This window comes from Trichogramma pretiosum, unplaced genomic scaffold (genome assembly GCF_000599845.2).
Source record: "Trichogramma pretiosum strain Unisexual culture from Peru unplaced genomic scaffold, Tpre_2.0 scaffold119, whole genome shotgun sequence".
Lineage (NCBI taxonomy): Eukaryota > Metazoa > Arthropoda > Insecta > Hymenoptera > Trichogrammatidae > Trichogramma > Trichogramma pretiosum.
Window position 1 is genome coordinate 108409 of NW_019640845.1, and position 20866 is coordinate 129274.

General features: G+C 38.7%; 2 protein-coding genes across 2 annotated transcripts; both read right to left on the reverse strand.

The window, feature by feature from the left end:
• Positions 1 to 406: 406 nt before the first annotated feature.
• On the reverse strand, positions 407 to 7379 carry LOC106657493 (G1/S-specific cyclin-E1). Its single transcript, XM_014379040.2, has 4 exons — positions 5865 to 7379; positions 4241 to 4841; positions 3844 to 4170; positions 407 to 2873 (listed from the first exon to the last, which is right to left on the reverse strand). The coding sequence occupies exons 1-4, from the start codon at positions 5891 to 5893 to the stop codon at positions 2487 to 2489; spliced, it is 1344 nt and encodes a 447-aa protein (XP_014234526.1). The 5' UTR covers positions 5894 to 7379; the 3' UTR covers positions 407 to 2486.
• Positions 7380 to 16173: 8794 nt separating this feature from the next.
• Positions 16174 to 18765, reverse strand: LOC106657494 (stearoyl-CoA desaturase 5-like). Its single transcript, XM_014379041.2, has 5 exons — positions 18267 to 18765; positions 18048 to 18178; positions 17037 to 17242; positions 16774 to 16953; positions 16174 to 16685 (listed from the first exon to the last, which is right to left on the reverse strand). Exons 1-5 carry the CDS (start codon positions 18505 to 18507, stop codon positions 16427 to 16429), a joined length of 1017 nt encoding a protein of 338 aa, XP_014234527.1. The 5' UTR covers positions 18508 to 18765; the 3' UTR covers positions 16174 to 16426.
• Positions 18766 to 20866: the final 2101 nt, after the last annotated feature.

The window sequence follows — 20866 nt, forward strand, 5'->3', positions numbered from 1 at the left end:
TTCAATTTACTGTGGTAATATAATTTTTGCATTTTAAACGGTATCAGTTTAAAAAATGGTCACTTAATTTCAACTTCCTCGTTGCGAGAAAATTTATAATAATTTTACGTTCATAGTGTATTGTGAGAATTAAATAGGATGATATATGTTTGGATTATTTATTTAAACTTGACTCAGATGTAGCGTGCGATCCCATGATTTAACTCGCGATAGTATAGCTGTTGTTTAAAATACTTATCTTTATTATAATCGTTGTATAACTCAAAAAAATGTGACGAATTTTTAATTTTTCCGTTCACTCACCTGCTAACCTTACGACGTCTTATCACAATCTTAGAAAGCTGCAAAGGCAAATCTAGTCAAGATTTGTTTGAGAGAAGATTGCTTGAAAAAATGTTAGCTTTCCTTATTGTTCATGTAATTTCTTTATTTCAATATTTTTTGTTAGTACAAATTCGAAGAAAACATAATCATACATGAATTTTAGTTTATTTACTTGGTCAAAATCTTTTTAGGTAAGCAATATGGACTTTCTTAAAAGTCACGAATCGCGACACTCACAAATAAACAATTTGATAACTTACACTATTTTTCTTCAACAATTTTCGTATAATTTAACTATTTACATAAAAAATATAACGCATCGCCTAGCGTTACTACATAATAATCTATATTTATTTTAAAATACTATTGTACAAAGATGTGTTTGCATCTACATCCATTTGATAAAAGAACCTGTGCTCAAGCACAGGTAAAAAGGCACTTATTTGTATTATTAGAGAAAAATGAATTTTCAAGATTCATTATAAAATTTTCATTAATATTCTTTGCATACTTTTTCAATATATTTCAGCCTGTGGAGACTAATATTTATATTGGAGACCCCTCAAAAATATGTGTTCCATGACAAATAAGGCACTTGCTTTTGGGAGTCTGTAGCTCGTCTAATCACAGTAATATGCGAATTTACATCGCATATTTATTGATTTATATTTTTTATATTTTTTAATTTTTAATTTTTTTTATTAGGACTTTTTACTTCACAGAAGTTCGTAACGCGACTCTTTTTAATATTACATATAACAGGTTAATTTTATATTTATATCAAGTATGTACAGCAGGAATTATTTGCGTTTCATTAGAAATTTATCCTATTGAATCTATTTTTTTTCCTGACTTAGCTCTCAAATAGAAACATTTTTAATTTTTTAGAGTTTAGTTATATTTCATTAATTCATCTCTATTATGCTATATTATTAATAATCAATTCAAAAATTTAGTAATATCCTTTTGGCGTGGATAATTACAATATTTATAAGTTCATTTATATATACAGTTGTAAATTATTACTGTTCACTTACTCAATTCATGATTTTGTTTAGATCGATATAATATAGATAAAAACTATAATGAAAATGGTAAAATATCAATCATTACTAGATGAGTATGCAATTCATAAATTGCAATTTTCAAGTAAGACTGAACTAAAATTGAAGCAATTGACATTTTTCATGATAGTGAAAATTGCAAAATTGTAGTTTGTCCTTTGGTATGGTTGGTAAATATTTTCAAAATTCATGAGACAAGTAATTGAAAAATTTCATGCAGCAAAAGTATAATTCTGTTTACAGTTGCGCATTCAGTTCAAAATCTATGTACAGATATGCTTCATCCAGCACACATCCTTGAAGGACTATCACATACACTTTAATCAGTTCAAGACTTGGCACCTGCAGCTACTTGCAAAACTAGATACATCAAGTTGGCTTGAATTTTAACGATTAATAATGATATGCTATTCCAAATAATGTATCAGAAATAAAGCTATGCATATTTTACATATAAATTTCAATATCAATATTATATCTCTATCGCGAAAACTCTGGTAGCACAAAATTTGGAATAGTAAATCTCTGGGATAAAGTTTCATCCAAGGCATTTAATGGTCTTGAACGAAACTTTAATTAATATCAAGTGTTATTCATCTCTAGTTTTTGAAAGATGAATAACTTTGACTGCACTTTAAAGCAATCCTGACGCGCGGCATTGGCGTTATTGGTCACTGTATGAAAGTTAGTAAATAACTTGATTATCGAATTTATCCTAAGAGTACTAATTCTAGTCAAAATAATCCTTGGAGAGAATTGATCATCAAAAATCGATCGAGCTTTTGTCGTTACATCGAAAACACTCCGTTTTATATAATAGGCAGCATAAAACATGCCATAATCAAATCATAATTATAATATTGATGATTAAAATTGCATAATATTGACTCTTTAAAAGCTAAAATCAATGACTGATCACGTATTTCTCTGTGTCATGATACATTTGTTTCCACACCAATTCATATGGAAAAAAATGATTCATTCGTCAATCCTCTCGAAAAGTTATTTTCGTATCAACTATTCAACTTAGCTTTAAAAAAATACTTTTCGTAAAAGCATTGCGTTAGACGCTGGAATGGCAACGTGAGGCGCGAGCGATCACGTGTAAGCTTCGCTAGATGGAATTCTGTGAGGCGGCGTGGCCGATGATTTATGACTGCTACTGGGTGGCGTGAGTAGACAAGTCTTTTCGGGACTCGAGTCGAGGGTAGTGATCGCATCGAGTTGTAAGCTTTGGGCTATTTCCAGCATCTCCAAGTCGGTAACGTGTGTTTGGATTCGATGGGTCTCGTCCAACACAACATTTGGGAGTGTCGCTTTCAAAAAGGATCTATTTTTGATTTCGATTCTCGGAATATTGGCACGCAGCAGTTCTTGAGGCCTTTCTTCTGTTGACAAGAATATGTAAAAAGGTTCGATCCAACGAGCACAAGGCTCGAGTTGCTCCCAACTCAACTTTGATACTCTTAATGCAGCTTCTCGGCCCTGGAAAGAATAATTTGTCCAATTAATCTACAATAAATAACATATAGTAATGTTGAAATTAAATTAATTTTAAATCTGAAGGTCTTCAAGTATAAAGAAAGTCTTTCATTCGTCAATGATCTTCGAATTATCGTTTATTTACAGTCGCTTACACAAACTGACGATGGTGCACAAATATCGCTTGCCGAAATACTGCACGAGCACATCAACCGAAAATTCATTACTCGAATAATTTTGTATACCGCTCGATTTCGTAATTGCCCGCGAGTAAAACAGGTAAGATGATTCATGGTTACTGACATTAGCATTTTTCCACGCCGCAATAACAATGAATAAAATGAAGTATAGCTGAAATTAAGAAATGTTCCCTCGAAAAAACAGACGATTTAATCGATATTAGAAAAAATTTGCAAGAAAAAGAAGCGTGATCAACAAAAAAATTAGAGCGCGAAAAAGCGCTGAGCACGACTCGAGAGCGCGGGAGATTTCAGTGGAATACGTTTGGCTGCGGTCAGACGCCAAGGCGCGCGCGCGGCTGACTCACATACAGACCCACACTACGCAATTTTGGCGCCAATTGTGCGGGCGGACCGTGGCAATGCTGAACGCGCAGTGTTGTAGCTTGTAGTTGGATAATCAAATTAGAACCGCGATTAGAGGTTCGATTTCACCGAAAAATCCGCCATTTTAGTCGATTTTGAGTTTTTATTTGACCAAAAATGTTAACATCATACGGCAAGGAAAAACGTTTAAATCATAAAAATTATTCTGTACCGAAGATTAAATAGGTTCCTTTGCTAAATATATGCGCATTTATCGAAACAATTGTAGTTTTATATTTAAAAATTATGTAATAAAGAACGACTATGCATTATATTTAAATTTCCGAAAATTGTCTCAACTATTTTAATATGCTGAATATCAACTGACTTTAAAATATAAGGAAGTAAAAAGGAAAAATGATATTTACCTGGATGTGATATAGAGCAGCAGCTGCCATATGACTGTATAAGAACCTCAAACTACCTTCGTCAAGGCTTGCTAAATCCAATAGCTGTGATGCTCTAGTGTAAACTGTTCCACCATATTGTGGGTATATGAATGTGTTTGGTTTAGACCAGTCTCCAGACTGGACTTGCAAGAAGATATTAAGCCAAGTGCAAGGAGTAATTGTATTTAAAGTCCATCCTAAACCTTTCAGGATAATGAGTTCTTGTTTCAGAATTTCTTCTTCGTTGCAAGCACCATCTGTGACATATGCAAATTCACTTATCTTGGGTGGATAAATTTCTTCAACCTATAAGAAAAATGAAATTATAATAAAAGTAAAGTAAGGATTGATTATAAATCAAAATGCAGTCAATTACTTTAGCAGCAATAAATAAGCATGTAATTCCAACAAGTTGAAGTTGAGCTTTTTGTACATCGTAGTGGGTGGACATGAATCTATCATAATAATCCATGGCTAGGTAAAAAGTTTCTCTGTGTAGTTTGTAGACTTCACAGACCTCGATAACCCAATCTAACAAAATTGACCTCATTCTAGGCTGTAATGTTGGATGTCTTTCCATCAAGTTAGGATCTCTTTGAGCAGTTGACTTTTGATCATTCACACACATGATTGACCAAACATCAGAACCATCAGCCCAAGGTAAAGATGGCAATGGTGGACCTGATTTCTTATCGTGATGTGTAGTTGAAGGTGTTAAGAAGCATGTAGGTATCCTCAAATCAGACCAGGTAGATGTTTCAGAGTAATAACCTTTCTTAGGTGATTCACATGGAGTGCGTGGTACACTGGCTGGACTAGCAGCAATACAAACTTCAGGGGATGTTTCTGCAACTTCTACACAGGATAAACTTCTTTTGGTTGGAGGTAAATTGTCATCTTCTGATGCTTCAGCTCTCCTTTTTTTTGAACCTTTGTTTGCAGTAGGCCAAGTATTGTTGTGTGTTTTTTTGGTAAGACTGCAAAAACAACAAACAAAATATTTCTATTAAATATTAATTAACATGATTAAGATCAAAATATAATTCTAGGAGTAATTGCAATAGTGTCTTAATTTTTCTTACAGTAATCTATTCATTTAATTGGGTTCAACACCAATGTCTATTGAATTATTAAAATTCATTTGTGTATTCTTATTGATTTACAAGAAATGATTAAATATGTTGCTCTATATTAGTGTATTATTTGAAACGAGTTATTTTTTATCAACAATAATTAAAATAAATGCATAAGTTTGATAAAAGCCTAGATAGAGCCTTGGCAAAAAATAATAGTGAAGTTTGGGTAGTAACTTAAACATTAATTTTTAGTTAATATAATACTTATAATTGTTAAAAGAAGTAACAATGCCACTCATTGAAATTTAAATAATATGATGCTTTAGAGTACATATAGTAAGGAAATATTTATTGATTAACGTTAATTTAAGTAACTTTTTAATAATTCAAGGGATTTTTCTGAAATTTTGAATGATGATTTACAACAATCTTTTACATCCTATCCCAAAGTTTGGAGCAATTTTTTCAAATTTAACAAAAAAATATGGGTTGTATACACAACCCAGTAACCAAAAGAGTATGCTTCACTGTGCACTCCATTCATATCGATGCAACGTCTTTCAATCACTCCGGATCAATGCGATTTTCTTTCGTCAAAGCAATAAACAATCGAAGAACGCAAAAATAAAAAAGTTTTGTAAAAATTCCTGTGCACGACGCAACAATAGTCAAAAATAAGCGGACGCCACGCAGTCAAGTCCAACCTAACTTTTCTTGCCGTAATACGTACTGCAACCAAGCAGATCGTCATAAAATGAGCATAAAAACCATTGCAAAATCGAGCGAAATTATTAATGCACATATCCGTATGGCTCGATAATCATCGCGAGATTAATATACCGAATAAAACGTAAGAGCGATGCTAAAAATGGTCATCATTTTCCCGCGCGCGCTCTTGCGCATTGAAGACTTTTGATAACTTACCGTGTTTTGGGTGCTGTGCGCGAAGACATGATGATTTATCCTTGATTCGATGCAATATCCAAACAGTTAAGAGCTCAAGTTGGAGCTTTTTTCAACTTTCTTCCTAGTTTTCTTTACTAGAAAAAAAAACACTCCACTTTCAAGCTGAAGATCGAGAGGCGAGCTACGACTTCATATAGCGTATGTGCGGTGTGATGTGGCGCGCCGAGAGGGGTTGCAACGAATATCAGCACAAACAGCAGCAGCAGCAAATTCTTCGATCAATTCGCATTCCACTATTGCACGGGCCTCTCGAAGCGTAGAAAATAAAAAGAAAATTGATCACTGGTTGGATAATCTTCTTGTATTCGACGAACTCGTTGTAGAAAATTCAACACATTTAGAAGCACAGAATTTGTTGCTTGAACTAATAATGTTTAACGCAACGTCGACGAAGTGTGAGCAAAGACTGATGAGCGAGGGTCTTGGTGGCCGCGCACTCCCAAGTACGATTGTCGAGTGAGTGCGATGACTGGTCTCTCTCGCCGCCGCGCAGAGCGGTGGGACCGTATATTGTGGCAGCGCCGAGCGTTCGTTGCACGGCCAAAGGGCGGGAGTTGGAGAAGCGCGCGAAAAACTAGCGTGACAATTGTCTACCCCAACAGCGAGGCGCCCTCTGTATTTTCCCGCACTATTCTTGTCGCGCACAGCAAGCAGCGGCCGAGCGACAACACAGAACTGGCGCGTATTTATGTACGTGTATGCGTGCCGAACGAGTATATGCCTTGAGAGTAGTAGCGACGCAAGTATTTTACCGTCTCTTTCTCTTTTGGGAGAGTTTATGATATCGAGCGATACGTCGTCGTCGCTCTGAACTGTATGCGATAATGCCAACGAGTGCGATAACGTTCGTAAGCGCTCACGTATGGTAATGGACTTAGCTTCGATTCCGCCGTGGATAGGTGCCGAAATTCACGAACTTTGATGTCTTCACTTCGCTTTGGTGCTGGTTTTTTGGTTGAAATCCTTCAAATTCAACAAGCGGCGAAGCGGTTACACAATACGTTCAACTAATCACTTCCTACCTTGTTTTATTATTTTGATTGAAAAGCTTTTCCCAAACTTGATGGAGAAAATAGTACACGCTAACGATGACGTAGTGTTATCAATTTTTTCCGCGAGTTTTTGGCGCGATTAAAACTCAAGCGAAGCACTGTGACAATAAGTCTAATCAAGCAACAGGCCCAAAAAAATGGAAAATTGAATTACACAAACTTTTGCAAATGATGCCTGTGTCTCTTCTTGGCACTGATATGTAATATCTGCACTACTTTATGGATTCACTAAAAATCTTGATTATTAATAAACTAATGATGAGCAAGCTATAAATATATATAGTGCTATATGTAATATATTTTCAATGCGATGTTGATAGGTCGGATGTCTGGAACAGACTGAAGGAGATGCAAGCACCGCGAGTAGTTTATAACTACTATCCACGGGTTCAACGCATGAAAGACGGCCGAACGCGCGGGTAAAAGAGAGAGAGAGAAGAGAATTCTCCTTAATTACTCACACAGCTATAGTGGCATTTATACTAGAGCGACAAAGAGAGGAAGAGAGAGAAAAAAGTTTTCGAGTGTGTGTATATATATTACCCGCGCACTGCTCCCCAGGCCCCAACTTACCTATATTTAATACTATTGAAAAGAGAGAGAAGGAAAAAAGCTTCGCATGTGTGCGCGATCTCTCATATACATATACATACACATACATATTAAAACGCTTAAAGCCGTCTATCTCTCTTCACAGGTCTCGCGCGCGCACGCGACGAGACCATTGGCCTGTGTACTATGTGTGTGCATACACCTATATCCTACAGGCAGTAGTGGTATGTGTTGATGGGGCGCCTCGATATAGCATACATACACACAGCTGGTCTCACAGCTGATTTAGCGCGGTACAACTTCCCGGCTTTGCCCGCGAAACTCGGCGTTTGTGTTGGTGTATGTATATATTATCGGAGTTGCTTTTGGCTCTAGGCAGAGCCAAGCAAGCCTAGATTACAATGTCATGGCACATAATATACACTCCACGACTAGAGAATCGCGAGTCGCTTGGAAAATCCAAAATTTTCCGTGGGTGGGCGGCTTGTGTACATGAAAATATATATTTGTTTACTCGGCGATTTCTGTGTCATACGCGAAATGTCATGTCGAAATACCGCTTTACAATGCGAGGACAATGACATGCGCTCGATTGCAATGATCGCGAATAACGCTTTTATGTACCTGTTGCACTTTTGAACCATTGACGGTCAACAGAAAGGTACGCGATTGCCGATTCAGCTTTTCAGCTCGCTGACTTATTTGCTCCAATATACACAATTTCCTTGTCAATCCGCTTTTGCTCAATCTTGAGAGATAATTTCAAGGTCTAAAAAGCTTTAATTGTCATTGGACTCTTTGCAATGTTGCCTTAGGCATTCATCTTAATGAGACAAAAAGGTCAGAAAAAAATTTGCGTCACAAATTCCGAAATGTCTAATGCCAAATTCACCTACAAGAGAATTTCACGATTCATGAATTGCACACGTAGCCCGTTCGAGAATACAGGCACACGAACGCACGCACACAAATTAACTCTGAATATATATAGCAAGAGATCCCGCGCGTTGCCGAGCTGCGCGATCGGGCCCCAGCTGCTGCTTTGGCTGAAACAGTATGTGTGTATACATAACACGCATAGAACGCATACACTGACATTTGTGTATAGACGCGCGCCGACTACGACGACGACGTTCTTCGCGTAGTTGCTGCGTGTGTGTATTATATACACGGTATTCCGGGCGGGAAATCTAGGCGCGCGCGCGCGCGTAAATTACGCGCCTTCGCCTCGTCCGTGTGTGTCGTCGTATCTCTTATACCAACACAGGCTCGATTTCTCGCGCGCACAGCACTCGGAGCACAGCCACATAGCGGCAAAGTTGAGAGAGAGCCGGAGGAGGTGGTGGCGGTGGCGATGAGAGAGGAAAGGAAAGGGGGGGCTTGTACGTGCACACACACGCGCGCACACTTACACCGAAACTCGCGCGTTTTTTTTCATCAATTTCTGAATATACTTATACGTATGCTAAATGACAGTAGGGGAAAAGTACGCGCACTCATACATAAACGCATACCTATATATAACATATTGGAGCTCTTTTTGTCGGAGACTCCCCTTTGCTGGCATATACGTGTTTCACCCATACGGGGCTGGCAAAGTACTTGTTCACTTCATAGGTGTGCATTGCGCTGGGCATACCTGAAGGGAGGGATGAATCGATCATTGTTCGCGTCGTTTAGGGAGAAATATGGCTCGATCTTTGTGTGCCCGTAGCTTTGTTATAAACTCCGATGCCCGGCAAGGCCCAAAGCTGCATGGCACAGCATCAATAACTTATGTACTGTTATATCGGCAGCATGTTCACGATGATCCTTCAGCAACTCAAAATGTAATTGCAGCGAAGAAAGGTTTAGCTGCCTACGTATATTGCTAGTCTACCTATACATTATTGTTGCGATTGCCGCATACCTTAACATGACGTTGACCCCTACTACACTGTACTCACACTTTGAGCCTTGTACACGCGGTATGTTTGTGTTGGCGTGGCATGTGATCGAAAAAAGCCCGCGGAAAACTCGCGCGCTCTAGTTTCGGTCATGCCCCCCATACCTCATCTGCTTCATCATACGCTCGTTTCCTCCGTACGCACGCGGATCAGCGCACACCATGGCAACAAAAGTCAAGGTGCAAGTTCGAGTCTGTCCAATGGATGAAGTCGAGCTGCGAATGTAATAAATATCGGGGGTGTTATAACCACGCATGGACTTCATAGACTTTACCTTTGTTTGTCAATAGCATCGGTCGCGTGGCGGCACACGTATAGATAAATTAGTGTACACATTGCTCTAGGGTTTGGTCAAGTTTTTCCTTATTACGGAGCAAATGTCGGAACTCGATTTTCTGAATCGTCATTGCGACTCATCCTCGTATAGGTAGATAGACGCGAACAGGTAAAAATGCCTGAGCCACCGGTCGTACACTCGCACACATCGACGCGGCACAAGTCAGCGAGGCAGAGAGCAGCTGCCGTTGTTGCCTATGAGCGCGCTAAAATCATCGAGATATTCATCGCTTTGCTCCAAAGCCCGATTCCTATGTACATTTCGTGCTTGTATGCTGTTGCGTAGGCATATTGCTAAGCGCAAGCGACTCGGAGAGCGGGCGACTCTTATCACCAATTGTTTATTATCGTTCGTTTGCGCGGCTTTTCGGAGCTCTCGAGGTCTAGCTAGCAAAACGCGCGCGAAAAAGGGCTTCTCGGCTATTTTTGATCTCGGTGTACATAAGCTGCCTAGTTTGGCATTATTTTCTGTCCCAGTAGTGATACAGCTATTTTACCATGATGGTCCGTCTTGCTATATATGAGAATACTAATATGGAGTTGGCGCGAATTTTTCTTTTCTCTCCACGACTATTTTGGAGCATTAGATATATAATCTACGTAGGGAAACATCGCGTGGCCTTTGTGACTCGTGTATTCCTGTTGTGTTAGGCGTTAGCATACAAAGATATACGCGTAGATAAATTCTCGCGCGCGTTTCGGCGATTCCATATCATGTTTAGAGAAAGTTTGAGCGCCAAGCTTTGGCGCGCCCGGGAACTCTGCGGTGCTCTCTCAATTCTCATGCTCCCAGCTCTGCTGGTGGTGGTGGTGGTGGTGGATCGCCGCGTGCGCACTTCGTGTATCCTGACCTATACACATGCCTCTGCATATGTATACCTATATATACAATGCGGTCTTCGACTGCTGTGTAGCTCGCATAGCATGTAGCAACATTGCTGCCGCGTTGCTGTTGTGTATATCATGCGTTGCGCGCGCGGGTAATGTTCGCGCCTAAAATGCTTCCTCTTCTCTCTCTCGCACTCGCTGCGCTTATGCTTGTATATAGGTAAATTACGTGGCTCGCCCGGGCGATAGTGTGAGATAAGCAGGCGATCGGTCGCGCAGCTCGTTTCCAAAAATTTTTCTCCCAGAGCCGCGTTTCGGAATCGAAAGTTTCGGCACGAGCGTAAGTTGGTTTAATGATAATCGCGTTATACGTTCTCCAGCTAGAGCTGTATCACAGATATAACATGTACCTTCCTTTTATCTATGAATTTCGTATGTACAATGGCAATATAATCGTGTACGCGATAGATATAGGTGATCCGATGCGGGAACGGGCGGGAAGAGCAGAAACTCTTTTATTTTATGTAATCTCCCGAGAAGCGAACACCTCATACACTTTTACGCGCGCATTCCTCGCGACCCAATATAATATAGGCGCGAACGGCACACGAAAAAGCATTGATATGATGATAATGACGCGAGCTGCCGCGTTCGATGCTCACGCAGCTGGCCATTTTTTTCCTCGTTTTTTAGCTCCCGAAGGTGAGCAACGCGTGGCTCGCGGTTAATACACATGGAAAATATGTTTATTTTCGACCAACTTGTATGTGGGATGGACAACAGGACATTATCGTCATTGTTGTACATCATGCTCGAGTCGGACACGCGTTCCAAAAGTCATGTAATATGCCTTTCTTGTCTTCGTACACCTTTTGAGGAAATCCATTAATGGCGTATCCAAGCCAACGCGGGCACGCGCGCACTACCGTACTCGAGGAAGTTTCAAATTAGGAAGCGGAAGGTACGGGCAATTTTGCGGCCAACCCCGCGCAGCTCAGACTCGCGACTCGACTCTTTTTTTCTTCTTTTTCGCCTCGATATCGAAGCAAACATGATGTAACAGCGACCTGACGAGACATCAAATAATAAATTGAATAAATAACAAAAATTAATTGGGTCAAAAATGTGTGACACGATTAACAAAATCTTCAAAAAGTGGAGTACTAGATGGTAAAATAATCACGTGAATAAGACTGGAGTTTTTCTTCACGAATTGGCGAACAAACGAGATCATTCGCGAGTATAAAGTCATATGTATCGGACTAAAAACGCTACGTGATTTCATCGAGCGCGCAACCGATGGTCCCGCGATTATAAACAAAAAATCTGTCAAGAACGAGTCTTTTTTTCATGGATGAATCGTACGAATCGCATATAAACTCGACGCAAAGCCTGCGGAAGCTATACGTGAGGTCCGAGTATACGCATAGCCAACCTAGCCGTCATCCGATCAGCAGTGCGTAAGCGTATAGGTAGGTAGAAATGTGTGTGTACGAGGGGGCCAACGCGATGGTCTCTGCCTCTCTCTCTCTCTTTCTCTCTCTGTCTTGCTCGCTCGACGCTACTCCAGGTTCTTTTCTGGCGCGAAACGTTGGCGCGCGCGCGAGAATCCATGGATATATACAACACATCTACATCCATCGCCGCGCGCATATCGTATTTACACACAATCTCGACGAATGTTTTTGGTGAATCGAGGGAGATTTCGATACACCTTTACGCATACAAGCGCAATGCATGATAGATGTGCAGTAACGAGGTTCATCAGGTAATATAAATTTGTATGTATAGATCGGGTGAAGCTCGGCTCATCGACATTGCGTACTTGATTAACGTCCTTTCCTCGAGCTTGTCTATGTGCAGCGTACATATGTTTGGGTGCGCGCGAAAGCGAATGTCTCTCTCTCTCTCTCTCTTTCTATTCTATTTATTAAATGTCCCACGGAAAGTGACTCCGAATTCTCAGAGAGGAGGAAGAATAAAAAAAGAAAAATTTTTAGATGTACCGTTAGAGCGAGTTTCAGCTTATCTCGCTTCGAGTTCGTGGGCTTACAGCGTGTAAGAGTATGGGCGCGTATTACACAGCGATTTGCGCAACTCGACTCGAAACACAAAAAAAAGGAGAAGAGACCTGGCAACTACGGTCTAATGAATCTATTTGGCTTTCGAAATTGCGCTATTGCGCGCACACCTATATAAAGTCGGAGTCGATGCTCGCGATAGATATAAGATTTTAATCGTTCGCGTTTATGTCAAATGAACAAGCGGAGCATCGCTGTGAAAGCAATTAAATATTCATTATAACGCTGGCTTCAAAAGTTACCCAAACGACAAAAAATTATAGTTACTCGTTCTCGCAGCTCTACGCAACTATCGCTGCTTCGAGAGTAAACATAGAAATAAGGTGATGGACGCGTCTTAAGAAGACTGCCTCGCGCGCGCGGCTGCCGGATGTATAACGAAAAAACTTATTATTATATATTCTCTTATAGGAAGACTGAAATCCGATATTCCACGCTGAATAGCTCGAATATATGCTCAAAAATCGAGCTAATTTCGACAGCCTCGTCTATGTTTTAAAGATCTTCGATTTTCGATCCGTCTACAATGCCGAGACACGTTTTTTTTCTCCTCTTATTATAGGTAAAACATTGCGATTTTTGCAGCAGCGGCTATAGCGCGCACACACACAATCGCACTGACGCACACTCTGGAGCATCGGCTCGTATATAGGTATACAGAAAATACACGAGCTTAATCGCGCCGCCGCGTATAAATACCTCAACGACGATATTTCGTCGTATATGTATGAGGTAGAGAGAACCAGTTGCTGAAATTAAGGCATTCTGGGCTTATGTGGCTTTCTATCTATCTTTCTCTCTCTGTTTCTCTCACTCTTTCTTCCTCTTGCTGTTATTAGAAAGGCAAAAATTCGGTTGCCCATACACGGGCCTTTTAAATTTTACTAGTCCTCAGGATGTTCGCTGTACGTGTGCATTGGTGGTAATGTACAAGTACAAGTAAAGCAGTGGTAGTGTCAGTAGAAATGTAGTAGATGTACCTGTGTGTAATAAGCCAAGACAGGTAAACATGTGTGTATGTATATGGCACCACAATCACGCACACAGGTTCGACGATTTCAAAGAAATGCGACTCATACTTACAAACTTGTATTATACGAGCGTCTTAGGGGTGATTCGGCGGTATTGTGCGGAACTCGTATTATTATACACGACGGCGACTCGCTTTCTCTCAGTTCCCATTCTTCGCTTTTCGCTCGTTACGCCGCTGTACCACCGTTGCCCATGCTATATGTACTGCATCATGCAGACGGGATGGAACTCGTGGCGCAGGGTTGAACTCGCTTTTTTGCCTCGGCTTTTATATGTGCAACGTAACGACGAAAACTTACCCTTGATCATCTCACGTGTTGCAGCAGCCACGTCTCTCTCTCTCTCTCTTTCTTGCGCGAATTTATCTTCACGCAAAGCAGAGCCACATGTACGGAGTTTAAATCACCCCGTACCCGCAGTACCCATATACGACCTACATGGGAATTTAAACATTTACGACCCGCTCGTTTAACGTGACTTATTTTGCTGTAAAGGTGGTAACGCTCGTTCGAGGCACATAACGTGCGAATTTATGTTATCGATGTGCTTTTAGCGACTTCGAGTGTCGAAGTAACCGTAATGAAGTTTTCAGCTCGTTTTATTGAAAAAAACAGAATAGATAGGGATCCATCGATTCTACCATTAGATTCCTGCCAGCTCGAAGCATCTTCGTTATTTTTAGAAAACGTTTTTCATGTTTACGAAGGCAGCGCGTGCACGCGAGCTACTGTATGTGATGGAAATTTTTTCCAAGAGGGGTCTTCGAAAAAAAATATCGGTTTATACAGCACTCGAATTCGTTTCACAGTGGGCCGGCAGTGCAATGTTTTGAGATTTGTATGTGCGTATATATTCGTGTTGGTATACATAGGACCTGTGAAACGTAGCCACGGGAGAGCATGTAGCATGGAAAGAAGTTTAAAGACCCATAGCGATATGTACAATGGTCTTTGGCTGTTCCTCGCAGAGCCGAATTTGTACTTAATACTAGAGAGAGACTATACACAGGCAACTTTTTTACCGCGGGCCCTGTACGCCGTACACTTTGAAACTCTTATATGTATACTATCCACAGGCTTGAGACCGACGCGAGAAATCAATGACCTTTGCGTGGAGCCTGGCTCGATGTGTATACATCTATGCGTAAGAGGCTTTTTTCTGGCTGGAGGATTATGTGAACGTGTATCGCTGATTGCTTAGCAGCTTATACCGTGCACTTAATATACCGAGCACTTGACAAATTTTAATGTCGTAAAATTATATTCCCAAGGTTTTACAAAAATATACATCGTCAGTAAGGAGTCCGAGCGATAATGTGTGCCATGTACCTACATCGTGCCTACTCAATCGTGCCTACCTCGTACAGATCATATCATTGCAGTCGATAAAACACCTAATGAGCATATCTACCTGTTGCAAATATGTTTCGATACACGCACCTTATGTTCAAATTTTCACATCTACGTGGAAGGTGTAGTAGTTACATTTGTCTATTGTACAGCACTACCTGTACAAACGACTTCTTTCACGATAGACATTTTTGAATTCCGATGAGCCATTGATCACGAGAGCCGAGCCTCGTATTTATTTTGGAGGTCGCTATATATACTGTGTACGCGTGTACTCTTCCCGCGAAAACGCGGGAAAAAAAGCTAGCCTCTTTCAGCCAGCCGCTTGTGTATACGTACTCGTCATCGTTCGACTCGTGGATACGAGAATAATTCGGTTTATTCGGCAAACAATTACGAGATTGAGAGAAATGGAAATCGTTGCACGAGGATGATTCGTTTTCATGTTTATTACGTGGATTTTTTATGAAAAATTAAATTAGATATATATATGAAGCTACGATTTCTTTTTTTTTTTTGCTACCATAATTGGATTCTATACATAGCGTGACATACTTTTAATCGTCCATTTTAAGATTCATTAGCCGGTGGTTGGTTGTTCATTATAATATTGATACTATTATTAATTTTTAGCTTGAGCAATCTAATTTCGTACTACCAGGAAAGCTTTGAATAAATTAGGTTTTATTATAACTTTGAAAAGGGTTCCAAGCCTCAAGCAGCATGTTCGAATAGCTCACAGAAATTGATACAAAACATGATATCATTGTTAAACGTAATCTGCAATGCAGTTCTCGATTCCATATGGTAAGAGAAAAGAATTATGCAAAACATCATGTTTTTGAAGAATACGATAATCAGCATAGACATGTATACTCGACTGCTTCCTACCTAAAGCTTGGCGTAATCATTTGGCGGGAAAATATAATAATGTATTGGTTATGCAAACTCTGCAATCGACTCAAATACATTTCTCGAGCGCCACATCATTCGTAGATAAATCTCGACAGGCCAAAATTCGGCATATTTTGAGAATTTTCGTTCGTAAAAACTCATTGCACTCGAATCAAAAGTCGGTAAAGTGGCGTGTATTGGGCATCTGTCGGAGACTCAAAAAATCACTTATTGAGCGTCGATTAGAAGTGTAATGGTACAAAATACAAAATGTAGTAGATGGGTGTTTGTTTCTACAACTATTAATTTGAAAAACTTAAATTTTTAATCTCAAAAAATAAAAAATATATGTATCATTTAGCCAAGTAAAAAAATGGAGTAATTAATTTATTGTTGATAATTAACTTTTCGCTGTTATTTCAACAACTAAACTTGATCCTTTTATCCTAGTCAATTTATCAACGATTTCAGCAGAGTTCCATCCCCTCGATTGAGCGCCGTCTTCTCGACCAACGAGTCGGACGGTTTTTTTAAATCGTAAGCCCATCCGATCCTCTCGAAAAATCGTATCAAAGTAGCCGTCAGATCGAACTTGGAGCCACCGATCTCCGAGCTCCGATAATCGTAAGGAAAAGTGTGATGATAATTATGCCAGCCTTCGCCGTGTGTTGCGTAAACGACGAAGCGATTTTCCGCCGGCAGAATATTTCTGAGAAAAGAGAGAAAATAAAAATGCGAGAGAATAGATTATTTTCAACAAACGATAAAGAATAAATTAAAAAAACGTAAAGACGAACTTGTCGTATGGTTTGGAGCCGAACATATGCGCGAAACTGTTGACGGTGAACGTCGTGTTGAGCGAAATGACGTAGCGCATAAATTGCGCGAGCGACGAATAGTACCAAGACTCGTTCCAGCAATAAACCGGCACCGCGATGCTCAGGTACAACGCGAGGATCCTCAGTACGGTGAAATGTCTAAGGGTAAAAAATTCAGGGTCAAATTGACTGGCATGGTTTTGGATCGAATCGACCTCGATAATTTTCACTATCAAACGCACCTGTCGCAAAATCGGACGATGCCATCGGCGTCGATATCGGTCATGTCGAGTTTTTTGAACTTTTCAACGACTTCTTTCGGCCGCTTGATCATTAGCCAGCCGACGTGACAATAAAAGAAGCCCCGCTTGCTGTTGTGCGGGTCCGCGTCGGTATCGGTGAATTTGTGATGCACTCGATGAATCTGAATCCAGCTCCTGAATGGTACCTGGAAAAGATATAATTTTCATGGATCCAAGAGTGAACATTCGTTTCCTGATTAACCCATCAACGCTCATAGGACGCATTTTTGACATTTACCTTTGCGCTCTTACCATGTCTCAATCGATACGAGAAAAATTATGAAAACCACTATGGTTTCGAGGGTGTTCTTTTCAATGGAGGTGTTCTAAGGAAAAAAAAGTCTTAGAATTAATTAAGGAACATGCTTACATTTTTTCAGAATTTTTGGAAGTGATTTTGAGAAACCGAGTTTTCCGTATTTTCCAGAAATCGGAAAATTGTCTCGGAAAATTCTGAAAAATGTAAGCATGTTCCTTGATTAATTCTAAGACTTTTTTGTTCTATAAGATTTTTTCCTAAACTCAATAGTTCATAGTTCATGAGATAAAAAATAAAGGAATTTGAAATTCGATTTTTTCATTTAAGCCGCCATTTTGTTAAGAAAAAAATATTGTTTAACAAAAGTAACCATGGTTTCTCAAAGTAGAGACCGCGAGCTCACGTTCTACATATATTTTACCCTCATACAACAATTATAAGTGGTTTAAAAATTAAAATGAAAACAAAATATTTCCTCAAAAACACGTTTTTTTGTGTAAATTTGCAGTTGTTTATTATACATTTTTAATTTATGCAATTTTAAACATCACCATTGAAAAGAACACCCTCGAAACTATTAAGTATAGTAGTTTTCATAATTTTTTTCGTATCGATTGAGACATGGTTAGAGCGCAAAGTTAAATGTCAAAAATGCGTCCTCTTGGCGTTAATGGGTTAATAAGGGCGCTTACTTGATTTGCCGAAACATAACAAAATGCTAATAAAAGTCTGAGGGGTAAGCGAGCTTTGAAGCATTTATGACTCCAGTAACGATGTATGCCACCAGTGACCCCAAACATCGAATAGGTGTACACAAAGTATGCTGCAAAAAACATGCACCATCGTTGCTTTCGCGTTTTCATCATATTCAAGAGTCACAAAGTGACTGTAAATCCAAAATGTTAACTTACCCCATAGTAAAGTTGTGTATCGTTGGAAATAAGGATAAGTCAACAAACCATAGATAGTGACTGCATACAAGAACGTGTGCAGAGCGACTACCTCCCATCGTATTGTCCACTCTTCACGAAAGAAGAACCATTTCAATTTTTCCGTCTTCACAGTCTCAAAATTTTTCAGTTCTCTTTCACTTATGTCCGATAGTGTAATCTCTGGTTCGTCACAAACTGTATCTGCTTTATTTGGTGCCATACTTTTAAATTGCTCGAGGTGATAAGTGCAATGACACAATGACAATAAAACTTAAATGCTCGAGTATTAAACGAGGTTGTTGCACTAATTTTTATAATATCAAAATACAATTAGATAGCAATGTTGTTTCAAAAGAAATTACGCTATTCATTAAATAGTTTTCTGCACTACCGAGTCGGTTGCCGAATGTATTGAAATGAAATTCGTTATCGACATTTTAACGTTACAACGAGCCGCGATGAAGTATCGTCTGAGTCGGTACGACGTCCTTCATATACTTGCAATGAGGAAAGTAAAAAACTGCGAAATATGTGCATCTACTTGAAATTACTCACAGAATTTGAATTTCTACCGAGAGCACGGAAAAGCGACACATTGCGGAAAATCACATGTTACATTGGTTTTTGAGACGCTAAAAAGTTATGAAAATGGAAAATCAATGACGTAGTTTTACTGGGTCAACGTTATTTACTTAACGTTTTGGTCTTGGAAGAAATTATTAAAATTGTTAATGAATACTGGTTTATTTTACAAAGACATTAAAATATGGAGATTATCATTTTCATTTTAAGATTAATTAAATGAAGAATACCTGATAGTGAACGATAAATGAGTTTACTTTCTCTCGCGCTATATTTAGCTTTTAATGATGCTTTTCTGGAAAAGATTTAAAGAATGCAAATATCGAAAGGCGTAGATATGCTATGTCACTAGCTAATACAATTTGTCTTTGAAAAGTTAAGCGATTTGAGTAACTGATTCATGTTTTCCAGAAAGACATTTCGTACTATCGATAACTTACCAGTTAAGAAGCGATGATGAGCAATTTTTTAGCTGCGTGCCGTGTACGGGTTTTGATATGAAACGTTATATTTATCAATCAAAATGTTAAAAGAAGAGACGATAGCACGTGATTCTGTGGTTATTTTGATTGAATTTCACCAACGAAAATTTCGAAAAATGTCTTTTACATACAATTCTGGCCCAAGAGCAAAGAATTTAAACTTAAACAAGTAAGTTATAATTTTTGCATATATTTTGACGTAAGAGTTGTACAGGTTCAACTATTAATCTCGTTTTATGAAAAGTAAAAATGTTTCAGTTACGTTCTTCGATTACTGCAAGCTTGAATAATATCTTGACGAAATTAAAAAAAAAAGCAAGTCTCAGAGAACTTTGTATACTTTTAATGTATCTGTGTATACATCTTCGAATGCCTCGAGTGAAAGAGTCGAGAATCTATTTGACTTTTAAACATATTAAAATGATTGCAAATCAATGAAGTAGGCCGGTTGCCTAAGCTATTGATTGGCCTAAGCCTAAGAATTGTTTCAAATTCTTTGAATACTTCGGATCTTTGATTGACCACTTTCAATCAGTAAATTACCACTTTTGGATATGCAATAATTATTCTTTTTCCTTGTTTTATGATAATCAGACACAGAAAACAAGATGCATCGTTCGCTAAGGAATTGAATATCGTCTATATAAATATATTTTCAATTATTTTTCATTCATTGGTCATAGATTGGTCCGACTACCTTATAATCAATCTGAAAAGGGTGTCTTCTTTTTCTATAATGATAACATATAACTTCAAATTTTTTCAAATTATTTTAGACTCAGTCACAGAGGTTTATGAGCGAAAACCCCCTTTTTTTAGTAAAACCATTTTTAGGGAGACGTAACTCATTAAAAAATGTAGATTTTTTTACTTTTTACTGTCACGTCGCGGGAGCGACATGAGCATTTTTATTCTAAATAGTAGAAAGGGTTGAAAATAATATTAAAAATAGTTAATATGCAATGGGAGTTGCAAAGGCCTTGTATGAGTTTTGTACTAGACTTGTAATAGAAGTCATTTCAAAAACCAGAAATAGAAATTACGTATTATTAATTAATATTGTTTATTTACTCACATCTTTAAACTGTCTTTTAATACAGAAATTTGAAAAGATAGAGCGTGGGTGGACTGTCACGCACTTGTGGATCGGCTCCGAGTTATATCGAGACTGAAGCTAATTCTTCATGTGCATTTTCAAGACTGCTTACACAAAGGCTCTACGTTAGTGGAAGCTACCGGTGTTTTACAATTTGATTCGATTCGAACGAGTATGTGCAATTAATCATTCACTTTCAACCATCGTTATACTCTTCAATTTCTTAGCTTCAATTATTATTTATTAATTATACAAAGTTGTAATAGTAATAATTACTGTTATCTTTCATTTTATAAACAAATTGTACTATTCACTAACACTTTGTTGCATTGCATCTCATTCATAGGATCATTAAGAAGAAAGGATAAACTATTGCATAAATATATTTATACTTTATAGTATTAATAATCTTCAAATTT